Here is a 13849-nt window from a genome sequence, read left to right as displayed (position 1 = left end):
TAAATCTCTCTCTCTCTCTCTCTCTCTCTCTCTCTCTCTCTCTCTCTCTCTCTCTCTCTCTCTCTCTCTCTCTCTCTCTCTCTTTGGTTTTTCGAGACAGGGCTTCTCTGTGTAGCTTTGCGCCTTTCCTGGAACTCGATTTGGAGACCAGGCTGGCCTTGAACTCACAGAAATCTGCCTGCCTCTGCCTCCCGAGTGCTGGGATTAAATGCGTGCACCACCACCACCCGGCACTGTGTAAATCTCCCATTTGTCCAAAATGGCCAAGCTTGCAGTTTCTGTCTCTGTAAAACATGTTTAATTGCTCAAAGTGTGACTTGGATCTGGGACCTAGAAGAGATTTGCAGGTGACAGCGTATGTGCAATGCTGTAGCTCAAAATCTACCCAAGCCGTACAGGATCTCTGTCTGGGGCCAGTTTCTCTTTGGCCATTTGCCAGAACCAGATAGGCACTATTGCTAAAGGGCTTTTGCTGCAGCAGTCCCTGGGTGTTTGGAGTCAATCCTCAATGGGGGGCTGGAGGGAGACTTAATTTGTCATCACATCCAGAGTGTAGGGGTTGCCATGTTCACCCCACAGTTAATGATGAATGTACCTTAAGATATGATGCTTCCCCCCCATCCCTTGCAGTCCGCAGCACCTACCATGGGGAACACAGACTTCTGGAAAATTCTCCGCTACTTAAGTCTCCTGTACCCATCTGAAGGGTTACGGAACATTCTCCTCATATCTGATGGGCACCTCCAGAGTGAGAGTCTGACATTGCAGCTTGTGAAAAGAAATACCGAGCACACTAGACTGTTCACCTGTGCTGTTGGGTAAGCCTCAGAGATCTGTGACTGTCACCACAGTGACAAAGGCAGCTAGCTAGTGGGCAAGTCTTTAGTTGGCTGGTCTGGGGGATTTGCAAGCTTGGAAGTTGGTATGAGTATATGACATCTATACATTGCAGAGGCCGAGCTCTTGGCTTGGGACCGTGGTGCCAGGGTCTCACAGCTACAGGGATCTTGGGCAGGCTGTTTGGCTTGCAAAATGAAGGTGAAAATGAAATACCTATGTCATGGGATTATTATTTTGCATTAGAATTCAGATGATTTGGGGGCCTGGCACAGCTCCCTGGGGCTGATTTGGGTATGGTTGGCCATGCCTGCACTTGGGGCTGCCCCTGCCTCACACCTGCCTTCTCCTGCTCATGTACTACAGTTTCCTATGTTTGCATTGAAACCCTGGAGTCACAGTCTTTCCACAAGTTGTTGGAATGACTTGCCAATTGTTGCTGTGGAATAATCCTCTGTACACTGTGACTATGTATTAATCTCATTGGCTAATAAAGGAGGTGATTGGCCTATAGCAAGGCAGGGTAATGTTAGGTGGGACAATCAAACTGGAGATACTGGGATGAAGAAGGGTGGAGTCAGTAGAGACGCCAGCCAGCTGCTGAGGAAGCAGGATGTGTAGAAAATGAAGGAATAAGCCATGAGCCATGTGGCAAAGCATAGATAAGTGGGTTAATTTAAGGGTAAGAGTTAGATAGTAACAAGCCCAAGCTATTGGCTGATCATTTATAAGTAATATTAAGCCTCTGTGTCCATTATTTGGGAGCAGGCAGTCAGGGCAGGAAAACTCCACTACAAATTGTAGTTAGTATCTGTGCAGGGAAAGAAGGGGGGGTCCTACTGTTTGTGTATGTCCCCCCCCCCAGAGCCTGCCCCTGAAGCTCCTGAACAGCTCCCACCCCAGGACACCAGGTGTCCCTGCTCTGAGGCAGAGCATGAGGCAGATTAGTGAGGTGATATATAGACTGCTGTGCAGTCCTCACAAGTGAGCTCTGACTACAAGCCCCCATTTTCTGGGGTCCAGGACATCCACATACCTTCCCAGCATTCCATCCCTGTCCCTTCATAGCCCCTGAAGACGCTCCGTGGCTATTGGCGATTAAAAGTAGCTCTTGCTGCTCCGGCAACTCTCTGTGTCTGCTTATTTTTTCCCTTTGTAATGACTGTTTTGTTTTATGACAAGGTCTCACTCAATAGCCCAGGCTAGCCAGGAAATTCCTATGCAGACCATGCTGGCCTGGAACTTGTGATCCTCTCCCCTCAGATTGTTGAATGTCACCATGCCTGGCTAGGCTGATATGTTTTGTTTTGTGACAGGGCCTCATGTAGCCCAGGCTGGCCATGAACTCTCAAAGTAGCAGAGGGAGAGCTTGAGTTCTGATCCTCCTACTTTTGCCTCTCAAGGGTGGAATTACAGATGTGTTCTGGTACACCTGGTTTGTTCAGGGCTGGGGACTGAACCCCGTGCCTTGTGCATGCCAAGCAACCGCTCTATAATGTGAGCTACATTCTAGCTCTTTAGGTTGCTATCTTTATCAAGTATCGTTCTGATATCTGTTGGGTTTTTTGTTTGTTTACAGTTTGCTTTGTTTAAGAAAGGTCTCGGTGTGGCCCAGGCTGGCCTCAAAATGTAACCAAGGATCCCCTTGGGTTCCTGATCCTCCTGCCTCCATCTCCCAAGTATGATATCATGCCCAGTACCTTTTGGGGTTGTTGTTGTTGTTAGTTTTTAAGTATGGAAGTATTAGATTTTATTTATTTATTGTTTAATATTTTTGCTGTGGAGGTCTCTGCTAATGCACCAAGGCCTGCAAAGTATCATCCGTGTGAGGCAAGAAGAAAGTCTGGTTCAATACAACTTAGTAACTGGTATTGGTTCAAACTTCTAGAGTCTGATACCAGGCATTTTATTTTAGGCATATTTAAGTACAGTACAATTTGGAAAAAAAAGTTTTCTGGTGTAATACAACCCCATGTGCACAAAAAGCTTAAGGCATAATTATATCAAAACTCTTTTCAGAGTACATGTCACTTCTTCTGTGTTATCTTAAGGGCTTGGGGGAGGATCTGGTGTGGCCCCAGTCATACAGATAGTACAGAGGTCACCTATTAACCATCTCTGATCCTGTTTGTAAGAGTCTGGAGGGGCCAGATGTGGCCTCAAGCATACAGATAGTCAGAGTTCACCAGGCTATTAACCACATCCATTCCCAGCCTTCTGGGTGGAAAACAGGTTATACATCTATTCCTTTGAAGAGACAACCCTAAGTGTCTTAAAATTAAAAACATGGAAGCCAGGTGTGGTGGCAACTATCTTTAATCCCAGTACTCAGGAGGCAGAGGCAGGTGGATTTCTGAGTTCGAGGCCAACCTGGTCTATAGAGTTCCAGGACAGCCAGGGTCTTTACACAAAGAAACACTGTCTTAAAAAAATAACAACATCAAAAATTAAAATGTGTGAAATGTGATCAGTTCTACAGCAAATCATCACATCTTAAGGACCTTGTCTCAGTATGGTGCTGGAGTATTTGAATATTTTAACTCAAAATCTAAACAGAGTTGGAAAAAACAGGTATGTGGGGTTGTTTTTTAACATCTTATCCTATCTTATGTTTACATGTGCAAATCCTGTTTTCCTGCAAGTCTGTAGTTACTTCTATCTTTTTGTGAATAGACAAGACCTACAAGGAGGCCAAAGCTTTTAAGAACATTTTCTTCCTTTTTTTTTTTTTTTTCTTAAGATTTATTTATTTATGATGTACACCGAAGAGGGCGCCAGATCTCATTACAGATGGTTGTGAGCCACCATGTGGGTGCTGGGAATTGAACTCAGGACCTCTGGAAGAGCAGTCCGTGCTCTTAACCTCTGAGACATCTCTCCAGCCCCAGAACATTTTCATAAATAATAAGAAGGGCCAAGCCAGAGGTGGTGCTTCATGCCTTACAGCGCTCCTCTTCTCTTCCCCACAGTGCTGGTGTTACAGAGGTGACCACACCCGGTGGTTAGTTTTTTCACTGTGATAAAATATACACAAGATTTACAAGTCCATTTCATTGGTATAAACTTATCCACAGTGTTGTGTAACCAGCATTACCAGCCATTTCCAGAACTTCGTCACCATCCCTGACAAAAGTCTAAATAGTAGCTCTGTGTTGCCTCCTGCCTCCAGCGCCTGACAATGTCTGTTCTACTTCCGGTCTTTATGAATTTGCTCTCTCAGATACTTGTAGAGGCATGAGGCAGTTGTTCTTTTGTGTCTAACTTATTTAACTCAGTGTAATGTCCACAAGACTCATCTGTGTCATGTTTTGGACAGGATTTATTTTCATTTTAAGGCCAAATATTTTATTATTTTTTATTGGGTTTTGAAAAAGGAGTCTCATGTAACCCAGGCTGAGCTGAGGCTGGACTTGAACTCCTGATCCTACTGCTTCCATTACTCCAGTGTTGAGGTTTCAGGTGTATACCACAATACCCATTTTAGGGATGAGTAATAGTCTATCAAATATGCATATAAAATAATTCCATCATAGATAGATAGATAGATAGATAGATAGATAGATAGATAGATAGATAGATGATAGATGACAGATTGACAGATGATAGATAGATAGATAGATAGATAGATAGATAGATAGATGATAAATGGATTGATTGATTGATGATAAATAGGTGATAGATGATAGATAGATAGATAGATAATATATAGATGACTGATAGATAGCTAGATAGATGATAGATATGTAATAGATAGATGATAGATATGTGATAGATAGATGGATAGATAGACAGACAGACAGACAGACAGACAGACAGACAGATCTCCCACTGGACGTGGCTCATTCCCACCATACGCTGCTGTGAATGGCCCTGCTGTGAACGCTGGCAGACAGTACCTGTCTGGCCCTTCCACTGGTTCACTTCTGGGTTTGTACTCAGAAGTGAAATTACTGACTCATGCAGTAACTGTTTCATTTTCTTAGGATACCACTCTTTTTTCCACAGCAGCTACGCAGTTCACATTCCCACTGGCAACATTCCAGAGCTGCCAGGCTTGGGTGGCAAGTGCCTCCACTGCTTAGCCTTCACCACAAACTGAAATAGAAAAACTTCCAATGTATATATTTAAGCTGGTGGCACCTTTAGTCCCAGCGCTCAGGTGGCAGAGGCAGGTGGATCACTATGAGTCTGAGGCCAGCCTGGTTTACAAAGTGAGTTCCAGGCCAGCCCAGGCTGCATAGTGAGACCCTGTCTCAAATTTCATATATTACAGATAGAAGCCCAGATGAGCAGGACCCGGTCCCCGGGCTGCCACTCTGTCTCCGTCAAGTGGCAGCAGCTGGGCAGGGGCGCCCCCGAGCCTCTGCAGGCTCCAGTCCAGCTGCCTTCCTTGTTCCATAACGACCGGCTCCTGGTCTACGGATTCATTCCTCAGTGCACACAGGTAAGGAGACGCAGACTTCCTTACACCACGGGAAAGACGCTGCTGCTGTTGCTCTTCTCCCCGCCCCCAGCCCTTGGCCTTCTGGTGGCATTATGGCCGGAACTCCCCCCAACCCCCCCCCCACACCCTGCTCCCCCTACCTCAAGGGAAGCTCTTGATTTCTCTTGCGAGGGGGGGATGCTACCAGACGAGCTGCTGTTAAACTGACACAGTGGGAGTAGAAAAGCTAATGAAGGGCAGCGGCGGCGGCGGCGGCAGCGGTGGTGGCGCACGCCTTTAATCCCAGCACTCGGGAGGCAGAGCCAGGCGAATCTCTGTGAGTTCGAGGCCAGCCTGGGCTACCAAGTGAGTTCCAGGAAAGGCGCAAAGCTACACAGAGAAACCCTGTCTCGGAAAAAAAAAAAGGAAGAGCTAATGAAACACTCCTGTCTCTCCTATTTCAGGCAACTCTGTGTGCGTTCATCCAAGAGAAGGAATTTTGTACAATGGTGTCGACTACCGAGCTTCAGAAGACGACTGGGACTGTAAGGTTCAAATCTTAAAGGGCTGGGCTGTGGGGAGAACTCAGTGGGAGAGCCTAGCCAAGCAGGTGGAAGTCTCTCTTCCATTTCCAGGAACACACACGCTTCACGCTATGGACGGAAAGGAACAGTTCTCAGTTTTCACGTATAAGCTCCGTGTACTTCCTTTGTTTTTCTGGGCTGATGTGTCAGTACATGTGAAGGGTGGCCAGGGGGTTCTCTGTGCCATCGGGAGGGGTCTTCATCTAGGATTCTGGGACCTGGGTGTCTCTCTACAGGTGTCCACGATTATGAGTAATTTCAAGGAACCATGAGATTTTTCCCAGGTGTAATTGTGTGTACATACTTACAACCCCGCACGAGGGAGGCAGGGGCATTAAGATTGGAAACTTGAGGTCCTCCTTGGATACAAAGCAAGTTTGAGGTCAGCCTAGGCTACATGAGACCTTTTCTCCAAACAAAATGCGATCATCTGTTTTGTTTTGTTTGAGACACTGTCTAGCTCAGGATGGCCTTGAACAGGAAGCATTTCTCCTGCCTCAGCCTCTTGAGTGCTAACAGTCCATTCACGCACCACCACATTCTGCCACTGTCTAACAGACGTTGTCACAGACCCCATGGGTAAGGGCTCAGCCCCACAAAGCTCCCCAGTTCAGATGCCTATCACAAGACTTGATCCTCACGTTACCCGCTTGTCCAGCTTGCCAAAATAAGATAGGAGTTGGAGGTTCCCTAAGTCCTTTCTCAGAACTCAGGAAAATGGTCCATTTACTGTTGCTGATTATTACAGTCAAGGCCCAAATTACAACAATGTAAGATTTTTTTTCTTTTTTTCTAACAGCATTTTTCATTAATTTTTTTTATCCTTTTGAGAATTTCATACATGGGTACTGATTTATATCATTTCTATCCCTCCTTCTCTCTCCAACTCCTCTGGGTCAACTCCCCACTCTCTCAAGTTCATGACCTCTTCTATAATTATTTATTCTCTCTCTGTGTCTGTCTGTCTCTCTCTCTCTCACACACACACACACACACACACACAAATAAAACCTGTTGGCCCGTTTACTGTCGCTCTTATGTGCACATGCTTAGGGCTGACCACACAGAACTGAATAATCTGTCAGGGGGCTCTGTAAGGCCTATGAATTTAGAGATCCTCGCCGGCTTTGCTTTTAATTCTGCAGTCATTTCACAGAGCAGTGGAAGAGCATATGTTTAGTATTCGGCAAACTGTGGGTTCAATCCACAATAACAACAACAAGTCACTTTGCTCGTAATGCACGGGCAGAGAGCCAGAGCCTACTTTCCCATGGGGACCAGCTGGCCTCATCAGGTAGTCAAGGCCATTGACCTCCTGCCTCTACCTTTTAAATGCTGGGATTACAGATGTGTACCGTTATGCCCAGCTTCTTTTGATGTTTTGGACCTATTTTTTTAATTTATTGTTTGAGGGTTTCATATATGAACATGTGTTTGATCAAATCCAACCCTGCGCCCTCCAGCTCTTCCCATAGCCCCCCCCCCACTTTTCCCTTCCGACTTCATGTGCTCTCCTCTAAACCCAATGAATCCACTTAGTGCTTGCTGCCTGTGTGTGCATGAGTATAGGACCGTCCGCTGGAGCGTGGACAACCCACCAGGCAGCATCCCTGAAGAAAACAGACTCTTCCTTATGTAGCAGCCGACAGTCGCCCATAGCTCCTCAGCCACGAGTGGGCCTTCCCGAGGCCCTCCCTCATCCATGCTGGAATTTTGGCTGGCTTGATCTTGCGGGCCTTGTGTGTGCACTCAGAGCTCTCCTGCGTATTCATGTGTGCCACGGCCCTGTCATGGCCGCAGAGCGCTGACTCACAGCAGCCCTCCACTGCCTCTGCCTCTTAGAATCTTCCTGCCTTCTCTTCTGTGATGAGCCCTGTGGAACTATGTTCTTACCTTTAAAAAGAAATTTTATTTTATTACATTTATTTATTGTGTGTGTGCCACTGCCTGCCACTGCATTAGTGTGGACATCAGAGGACAACTTGTGAGAATCATTTCTCTCTTTCTACCGTGTGGGTCCCAGAGCTTGAACTCAGGTCCTTGGGTTTGGCAGCAGGAGCCTTTACCCATTGAACTACCTCATCAGTCCTGGGTTTTTATTCTCATCAGCCTAGTAAACATCACAGTGTACCATAAACTACCTATGATCTCATTTACTAAAAGAAAGGGGGGGGGAGTAAACACACAATAAATAAATTGGTTATTTTTTTTTTTTTTTTTTAAGAATACTGCCTATCCCTTGGGTATTCTTTCCTGCATGTTGTTGTTCTGTTGGGGTTGAGGGTGTGTGTGTGAGATTGAGATGGAGTCTTTCTACATAGCCCTGGATGTCCTGGAACTCACTTGGGTGCTCGACAGTTAGGATGGCAGAAGAGAACCTATTTGAGCTTGCTGCAGTGACTCCTGCCTGTGATCCCTGCCCAGAAATGGCTGAGGCAGAAGAATCACTATGTTTGACCAGCCTAGGTAGGGTAGGGAGCCGGGGACATGGCTCACTGGGTAAAAGCGTTTGCCCTGCAAATCTGACGAGCTCCGTTTGGACCCCTAGAACACACGTGAAAAAGGCAGGCAGAATAGTGTGCATGTCTGCAATCCCAGCACAGTCCTGGAAGGAGGAAGGAGGAAGGCAGCAGAGATGGAAGACCCTCCAAGTCTGCTGGCCAGCTAGCCTTGCTACCACAGCAGCAGAGACCCCATCTTAAACAGGGCCAAAAGGGAGGAACAGACACCTGAAGGCTGTGCTCTGACCTCCATACATACTTTTCTAGCATGTCTGAACCACACACATGAGCGCGCGCGCGCGCGCGCGCACACACACACACACACACACACACACACTCTCTCTCTCTCTCTCTCTCACACACACACAGGTAAAGCCATTTTAATCCTTTTCTCTCCTCATTGCTTAAACACAGATGATTCACAAGCTGGCAGCTCGGGCCCTGATCAGAGATTATGAAGACGGTGTTCTCCATGACAATGAAACCAAACACGAGGTTTGTTCTTCCAGTGAAAGCCATTGAGCATTGTTCTGTGTCATTCTTAAATTGATTTGTTTATATCAACACAAAGTGGGGGTGGCCGAATAAAGAAGAAAGTGACGTCAGGGCAGCCATCAATATCTGTAATGTCAGTCTGGGGTGTGTAGGTGCTCAGTGGGTTTGTGGAATCACTAATGACAGAGCTAATGACATTCTGAGACTTCTGTGATTTTCTCCCCATGAGAAATAGTCTGGAAGGGTCCTGACAGAGGGGCCCCCTGGGCCAGCTACTGTGATAGTCAGGTTGCATTCTTTTTTTTTTTTTTTTTTTTTTCGAGACAGGGTTTCTCTGTGTAGTTTCGGTGCCTGTCCTGGATCTCTCAAGCTGCATTCTTAAATAAGGTTCAAGCATTGGTATTCAATGGCATTTCTAAAAAGGATGCCATACCATGTAGGCACCACTGACCATCACAGAACTGTAGACAAGGACTCAGGAGCCTTGTTTCTCCTGGCAGCCCCAAGCAGAGGCTGAAGCAGGGCTTAGCCACACAGAAGCCACAAATGCCTGTTGCCAGATCATGGTTATATTTTTCCACCAATTAGGATTCAAAGATTAGGGGCTTTCCTTATGTGTTCCATCATTATCAACTGACACAAAATGCAAGCCTTTCAGTCCAACCAATCAGATTCATTTGTCCTTTCTGTTGTTAAGAAGAGCCATGATGTTTTAGGGAACTAAGGGGCATAGCAGACCATTTCTACTGTTGAAGGAGGAGGTTAGTGGTTATTGGAAAGTTCCCAGCTCCCCTAGGGCCTGGGAACTTGAGCTTTGTTTCACCCTACGGGTAAAGTGGAGTTTGAAGTCAAAATGCCAGCACGTAGGCCAAGGTGCTTTTGCCTGCTCCCTTCAGTGACCACTTGGATGAACGCTATGTTCTCTTCGACTTAAGGCCCATTCATTTATCTCTGAGTGCATCTGACTAGCTTTGCCTTGAATAATCCTAAACAAGTAATGATTCTTCAGCTTCACAGTGGGAGCTTTGAGAGAATGAGGAGACTCACATCGTGTGAGAGAACTCTGAAAGCTGTGGAGGGCTCTGTAGCTAACGTTCTTCTATGACTCAGCTAGGCCAGCCATCTCAAGTCACTGAGAACACCCAAGATACTCAGACAGGACCCCTGACTCGGTGTCTGATTCAAAGTGCTAATTATAAAATTATTTAATTAGGGGGCTGGAGAGATACCTCAGCAGTTAAGAGCACTGGTTGCTCTTCCAGAGGACCCAGATTCAATTCCCAGCACTCACGTGGCAGCTCACAACTGTCTGTAACTTCAAGATCTGACACCCTCACACAGATATACGTGCAGGCAAAAACCAATGCGCATAAAAATAAAATTATTTACTTAAGGCAGGGGATATAGCTCAGTTGGTAGAGGGCTTACCCAGCTTTTACAAGGCTCTGAATTCAATATCCAGCACTGGATAAATCAAGTATGATGGTGCACACCTATAATCCCAGCACTTGGGAAGTAGAGGCAGAAAGTTCAGAAGTTCAAAGTCATCAATAGCAACATAGCTGAGTTCCAGGCCAGCTTAAGATACATGAGATGCTGTCTCAAAAGAAATGGATGAGCTGGGAGTTGTGGCATACACCTTTTAATCTCAGCACTCAGGAGGTAGGGGCCTCTGTGAGTTCAAGGCCAGCCTGATCTATATAGCAAATTCTGGGGGTACATAGTAAGGCTGTCTCAAAAGAAGAAATTTTTTAAAGAAAGAAGAAAGAAAAGGAAGTGAATATATACATTAAATGATTTGTTACAGAAAAACACTTTAAATTATTTTATATCTTTTCAGTCTCAGTACACATAAACTAACACAGTTTCATTCTATCCTAGATGAAGAAAAAAAGCATGAAATCTCTGATTATTGAACTCAGTAAAGAAAATTCTCTGATTACACAATTTACAAGCTTTGTGGCAGTTGAAAAAAGGGTATGTATTATTAATTTAAGATTAAACTTTTAAACTTTTGTTTAGTCACTATTGGGCTGGAGATATGGCTCAGCTGGAACCCAAATTCAGTTCCCATCACACACAGACCCACAGATGGCTTACAATAGCAACTCTAACTTCAAAGAATCTGGCACCCTCTTCTGGCTTCTGTAGCCACCCACACATTAAAAAATTATTATTATTATTTTGAGATAGTGTCTTACTGTGTAGACCAGGCTGGACCAGATCTCACTACTAGACCAGGCTGGCCTAAAACTCACAGAGATCCACTTACACCTATCTCTGCTTTCTGAGTGCTGGGAGTAAAGGTATGTGCCACCACATCCAGCTAACAATACTTTTAAAAAATCATTATTGTCAGAAGTTGTGGTACAGTCACTTAATTCCAGCACTGAGAGGCAGAGGCAGGTGGATTGCTATGAGTTGCAGGCCAGCCAGGGCTACATAGTGAGAACCTGCCTCAAAACAAAACAACAAAAAAGTAAATAAATAAAAAGAAATATAAAAAAACAGTAAGCATTTCTCTGGGTGTGGAGGCATGCCTATAATTCTAGCACTTAGGAAGCAGAGGCAGGAGGAGACCCAGCTCAGCCGAGGCTACACATGAAAATTCTGTGTGAAAACCAGCAACATCCAGTTGTGGTGGCACAGACCTATAATCCTAGCACTTCTGAGGCAGAAACAGGATTACCTCTGTTTGAGGGCAGCCTGATCAACATTGTGAGCTCTAGGCCGTCCAGGGCTACACAGGGAGGCTGTATATTAAGAAAAGAACAAAACCTGGAAGGTCGCTCTTGCTCTGATCAGTAATGACAGTGGCCACTCTGGGCTGTGTAGGGCAAAGTGGATAGAGGCCAGAGGCAGGAGCCAGGACCTTCTTCGTGGGAGGATGTTCTTGCCAGCACTTGCCCTAATTTCTCTAAATGAATTGCATGTTGTTCTGGTTAGGTATCTATTGCTGTGATAAAACATATCGACCCAAGGCAATTGGCGGAGGAAAGGGTTTATTTCATCTTAAAAGTCATAGTCTCTCATTGAAGGAAATCAAGGCAGGAACCTGGAAGCAGGAACCGAAGCAGAGGTCATGGAGGAAGGCTGCTTACTGGCTTCTCCTGGCTTGCTCAGGACCAACTGACAGGGATGCACCACCCATAGCTAGCTGGGGCCTTCCAAATCAATCATCAATCAAGAAAATGTCCCACAGGGTTGCCTACAAACCAGGCTGATGGAGGTATTTTCTCAGTTGAGGGCCCTTCTTCCAAGATGACTCTACCTTGTGCCAGATGGACAAAAAACTAACCAGCACATATGTGTTAGTATTTTTAATGTTTTGATTATTAACTAGTTATATGTATATTTTAAGACATCTATAGAAGCCAGGCAGTAGTGACAAATGCCTTTAATCCTAGCACTTGGGAGGCAGAGGCAGGTTGATCTCTGAGTTGGAGGTCAGCCTGGTCTATAGAGTGAATTCCAGGACAGCCAGGGCTACACAGAGAACCCTGTCTTGAAAAGCCAAAAACAAAAACAAAAATAAACACAACCATCTATAGTAGTTGGGGCTGGGATGTGGTACCATACTATAGTTAATCCCCAATATGCAATCATACACAAAAAAGACATACTATAATTTTATTACTTTTTTAATTTCTAGGTTTATTTTTCAGATTGCCCTTTAAGCAAAGACTATGCTATGGTTGTAGTCGCAAGTTTTCCTGTCCTGACCTCCCAATCTTCATCCCATCAGCTGCTTCCAAATTACCACACAAAGACTTAATATTATTTATAAATGCTTGGCCAATAGCTCAGGCTTGTTACCAGCTAACTCTTACATTTAAATTAACCCACATTTCTAGTTATGCTTTGCCACATGGTTCATGACTTGTTACCTCATTTCTCTTCTTAACCCACATTTCTAGTAATGCTTTGCCATGTGGCTCATGGCTTGTTACCTCATTTTCTATATGTCCTGCTTTCTCAGTGGCTGGCCAGCATCTCCTGTGACTCTCCTGACTCCACCCTCCCTCCTCCCATCACTCTCTCTGTGTCAGACTGTCTCACTAAACCTCTTCTTGCCCTGCTATTGGCCAATCAGTTTTTTTATTAATCAATGAGAGTAATACATATTCACAGTGTACAGAAGGATTATTCCACAGCATATGGGCATTTTCTTGATTGATATGGAAAGGACCTCATATTGAGAGACATATGATCCAAGTAAATGCCCAGATATTCTAAACCCAACATCCACAAGGCTTTAGAATGTGTTAATTATTTAATTTGATTATATCTTTAAAAATTTTAACCCAATTGTGATTCTATATAGGACGGTGATGAGATTCCTTTTGCTAATGTCCCAAGTATTTCAGAACTTGTTGCCAAAGAAGATGTAGACTTTCTGCCATATGTGAGTTGGCAGGAAAAGCAGCCAGAGGCCATCGTAGCACAGGTAAGTACAAACACCAAATTCAGCCATTCATTGCTTAATGGTGGGGATGTGTTCTGAGAAGTATGTCAGAAGAAATTTCATGGCTGTGTGAATATCCTGGAGTGAACTCACACAGGCCCAGTGGTCCAGGGCAGTTACTGAATGTGCCTTCATGAAATCAAGAGACACAATGAACACCAGACATATGAAGCTGCTGCTAGGGTAAGGCAGATTGTTAATTCAAACAGTATCCTTGTTTGAATTAAATGAATAGAAGGCATACATTCTTTTTTTTTCTTTTTCATTCTTTGAGACAAGGTCTCTCTACATAACCCTGACTGTCCTGTAACTCACAAAAATTGGCCTACGTCTGCCTCCTAAAGGCTGAGATAAAGGTGTGTGACACTACACCTGGTCACAGAAGGAGCATACTCTTAGAAGATAGTTTATAAAGAGTCTAGGAGCTGAGTGTGGTATACACAGAGTTCAGAGTTGTCCTTAGCTACGTGGAAAGTTCTAGGCCAGCTTGGGATACATTAGATTCTGTCTCAAAGGACTGAAAAAGGTTATCATTTAAACTTTT

General features: G+C 44.9%; 1 protein-coding gene across 1 annotated transcript in view; it reads left to right on the top strand.

Moving 5' to 3' along the window:
• Positions 1–13849, top strand: part of Parp4 (poly(ADP-ribose) polymerase family member 4) — a 94115-nt gene that overhangs the window by 57064 nt on the left and 23202 nt on the right. The window contains exons 24-30 of the mRNA XM_037208506.1: positions 631–818; positions 3309–3408; positions 5111–5281; positions 5725–5805; positions 8760–8840; positions 10722–10817; positions 13165–13287. Of these exons, the coding sequence (XP_037064401.1) occupies positions 631–818; positions 3309–3408; positions 5111–5281; positions 5725–5805; positions 8760–8840; positions 10722–10817; positions 13165–13287 (840 nt within the window). The remainder of the gene's footprint in view (positions 1–630; positions 819–3308; positions 3409–5110; positions 5282–5724; positions 5806–8759; positions 8841–10721; positions 10818–13164; positions 13288–13849) is intronic.

This window comes from Peromyscus leucopus, chromosome 9, assembly GCF_004664715.2.
Source record: "Peromyscus leucopus breed LL Stock chromosome 9, UCI_PerLeu_2.1, whole genome shotgun sequence".
In the NCBI taxonomy this organism is placed as follows: domain Eukaryota; kingdom Metazoa; phylum Chordata; class Mammalia; order Rodentia; family Cricetidae; genus Peromyscus; species Peromyscus leucopus.
The sequence above is the reverse complement of the archived record's forward strand: the minus strand, read 5'-3'. Positions and strand labels throughout refer to the sequence as shown.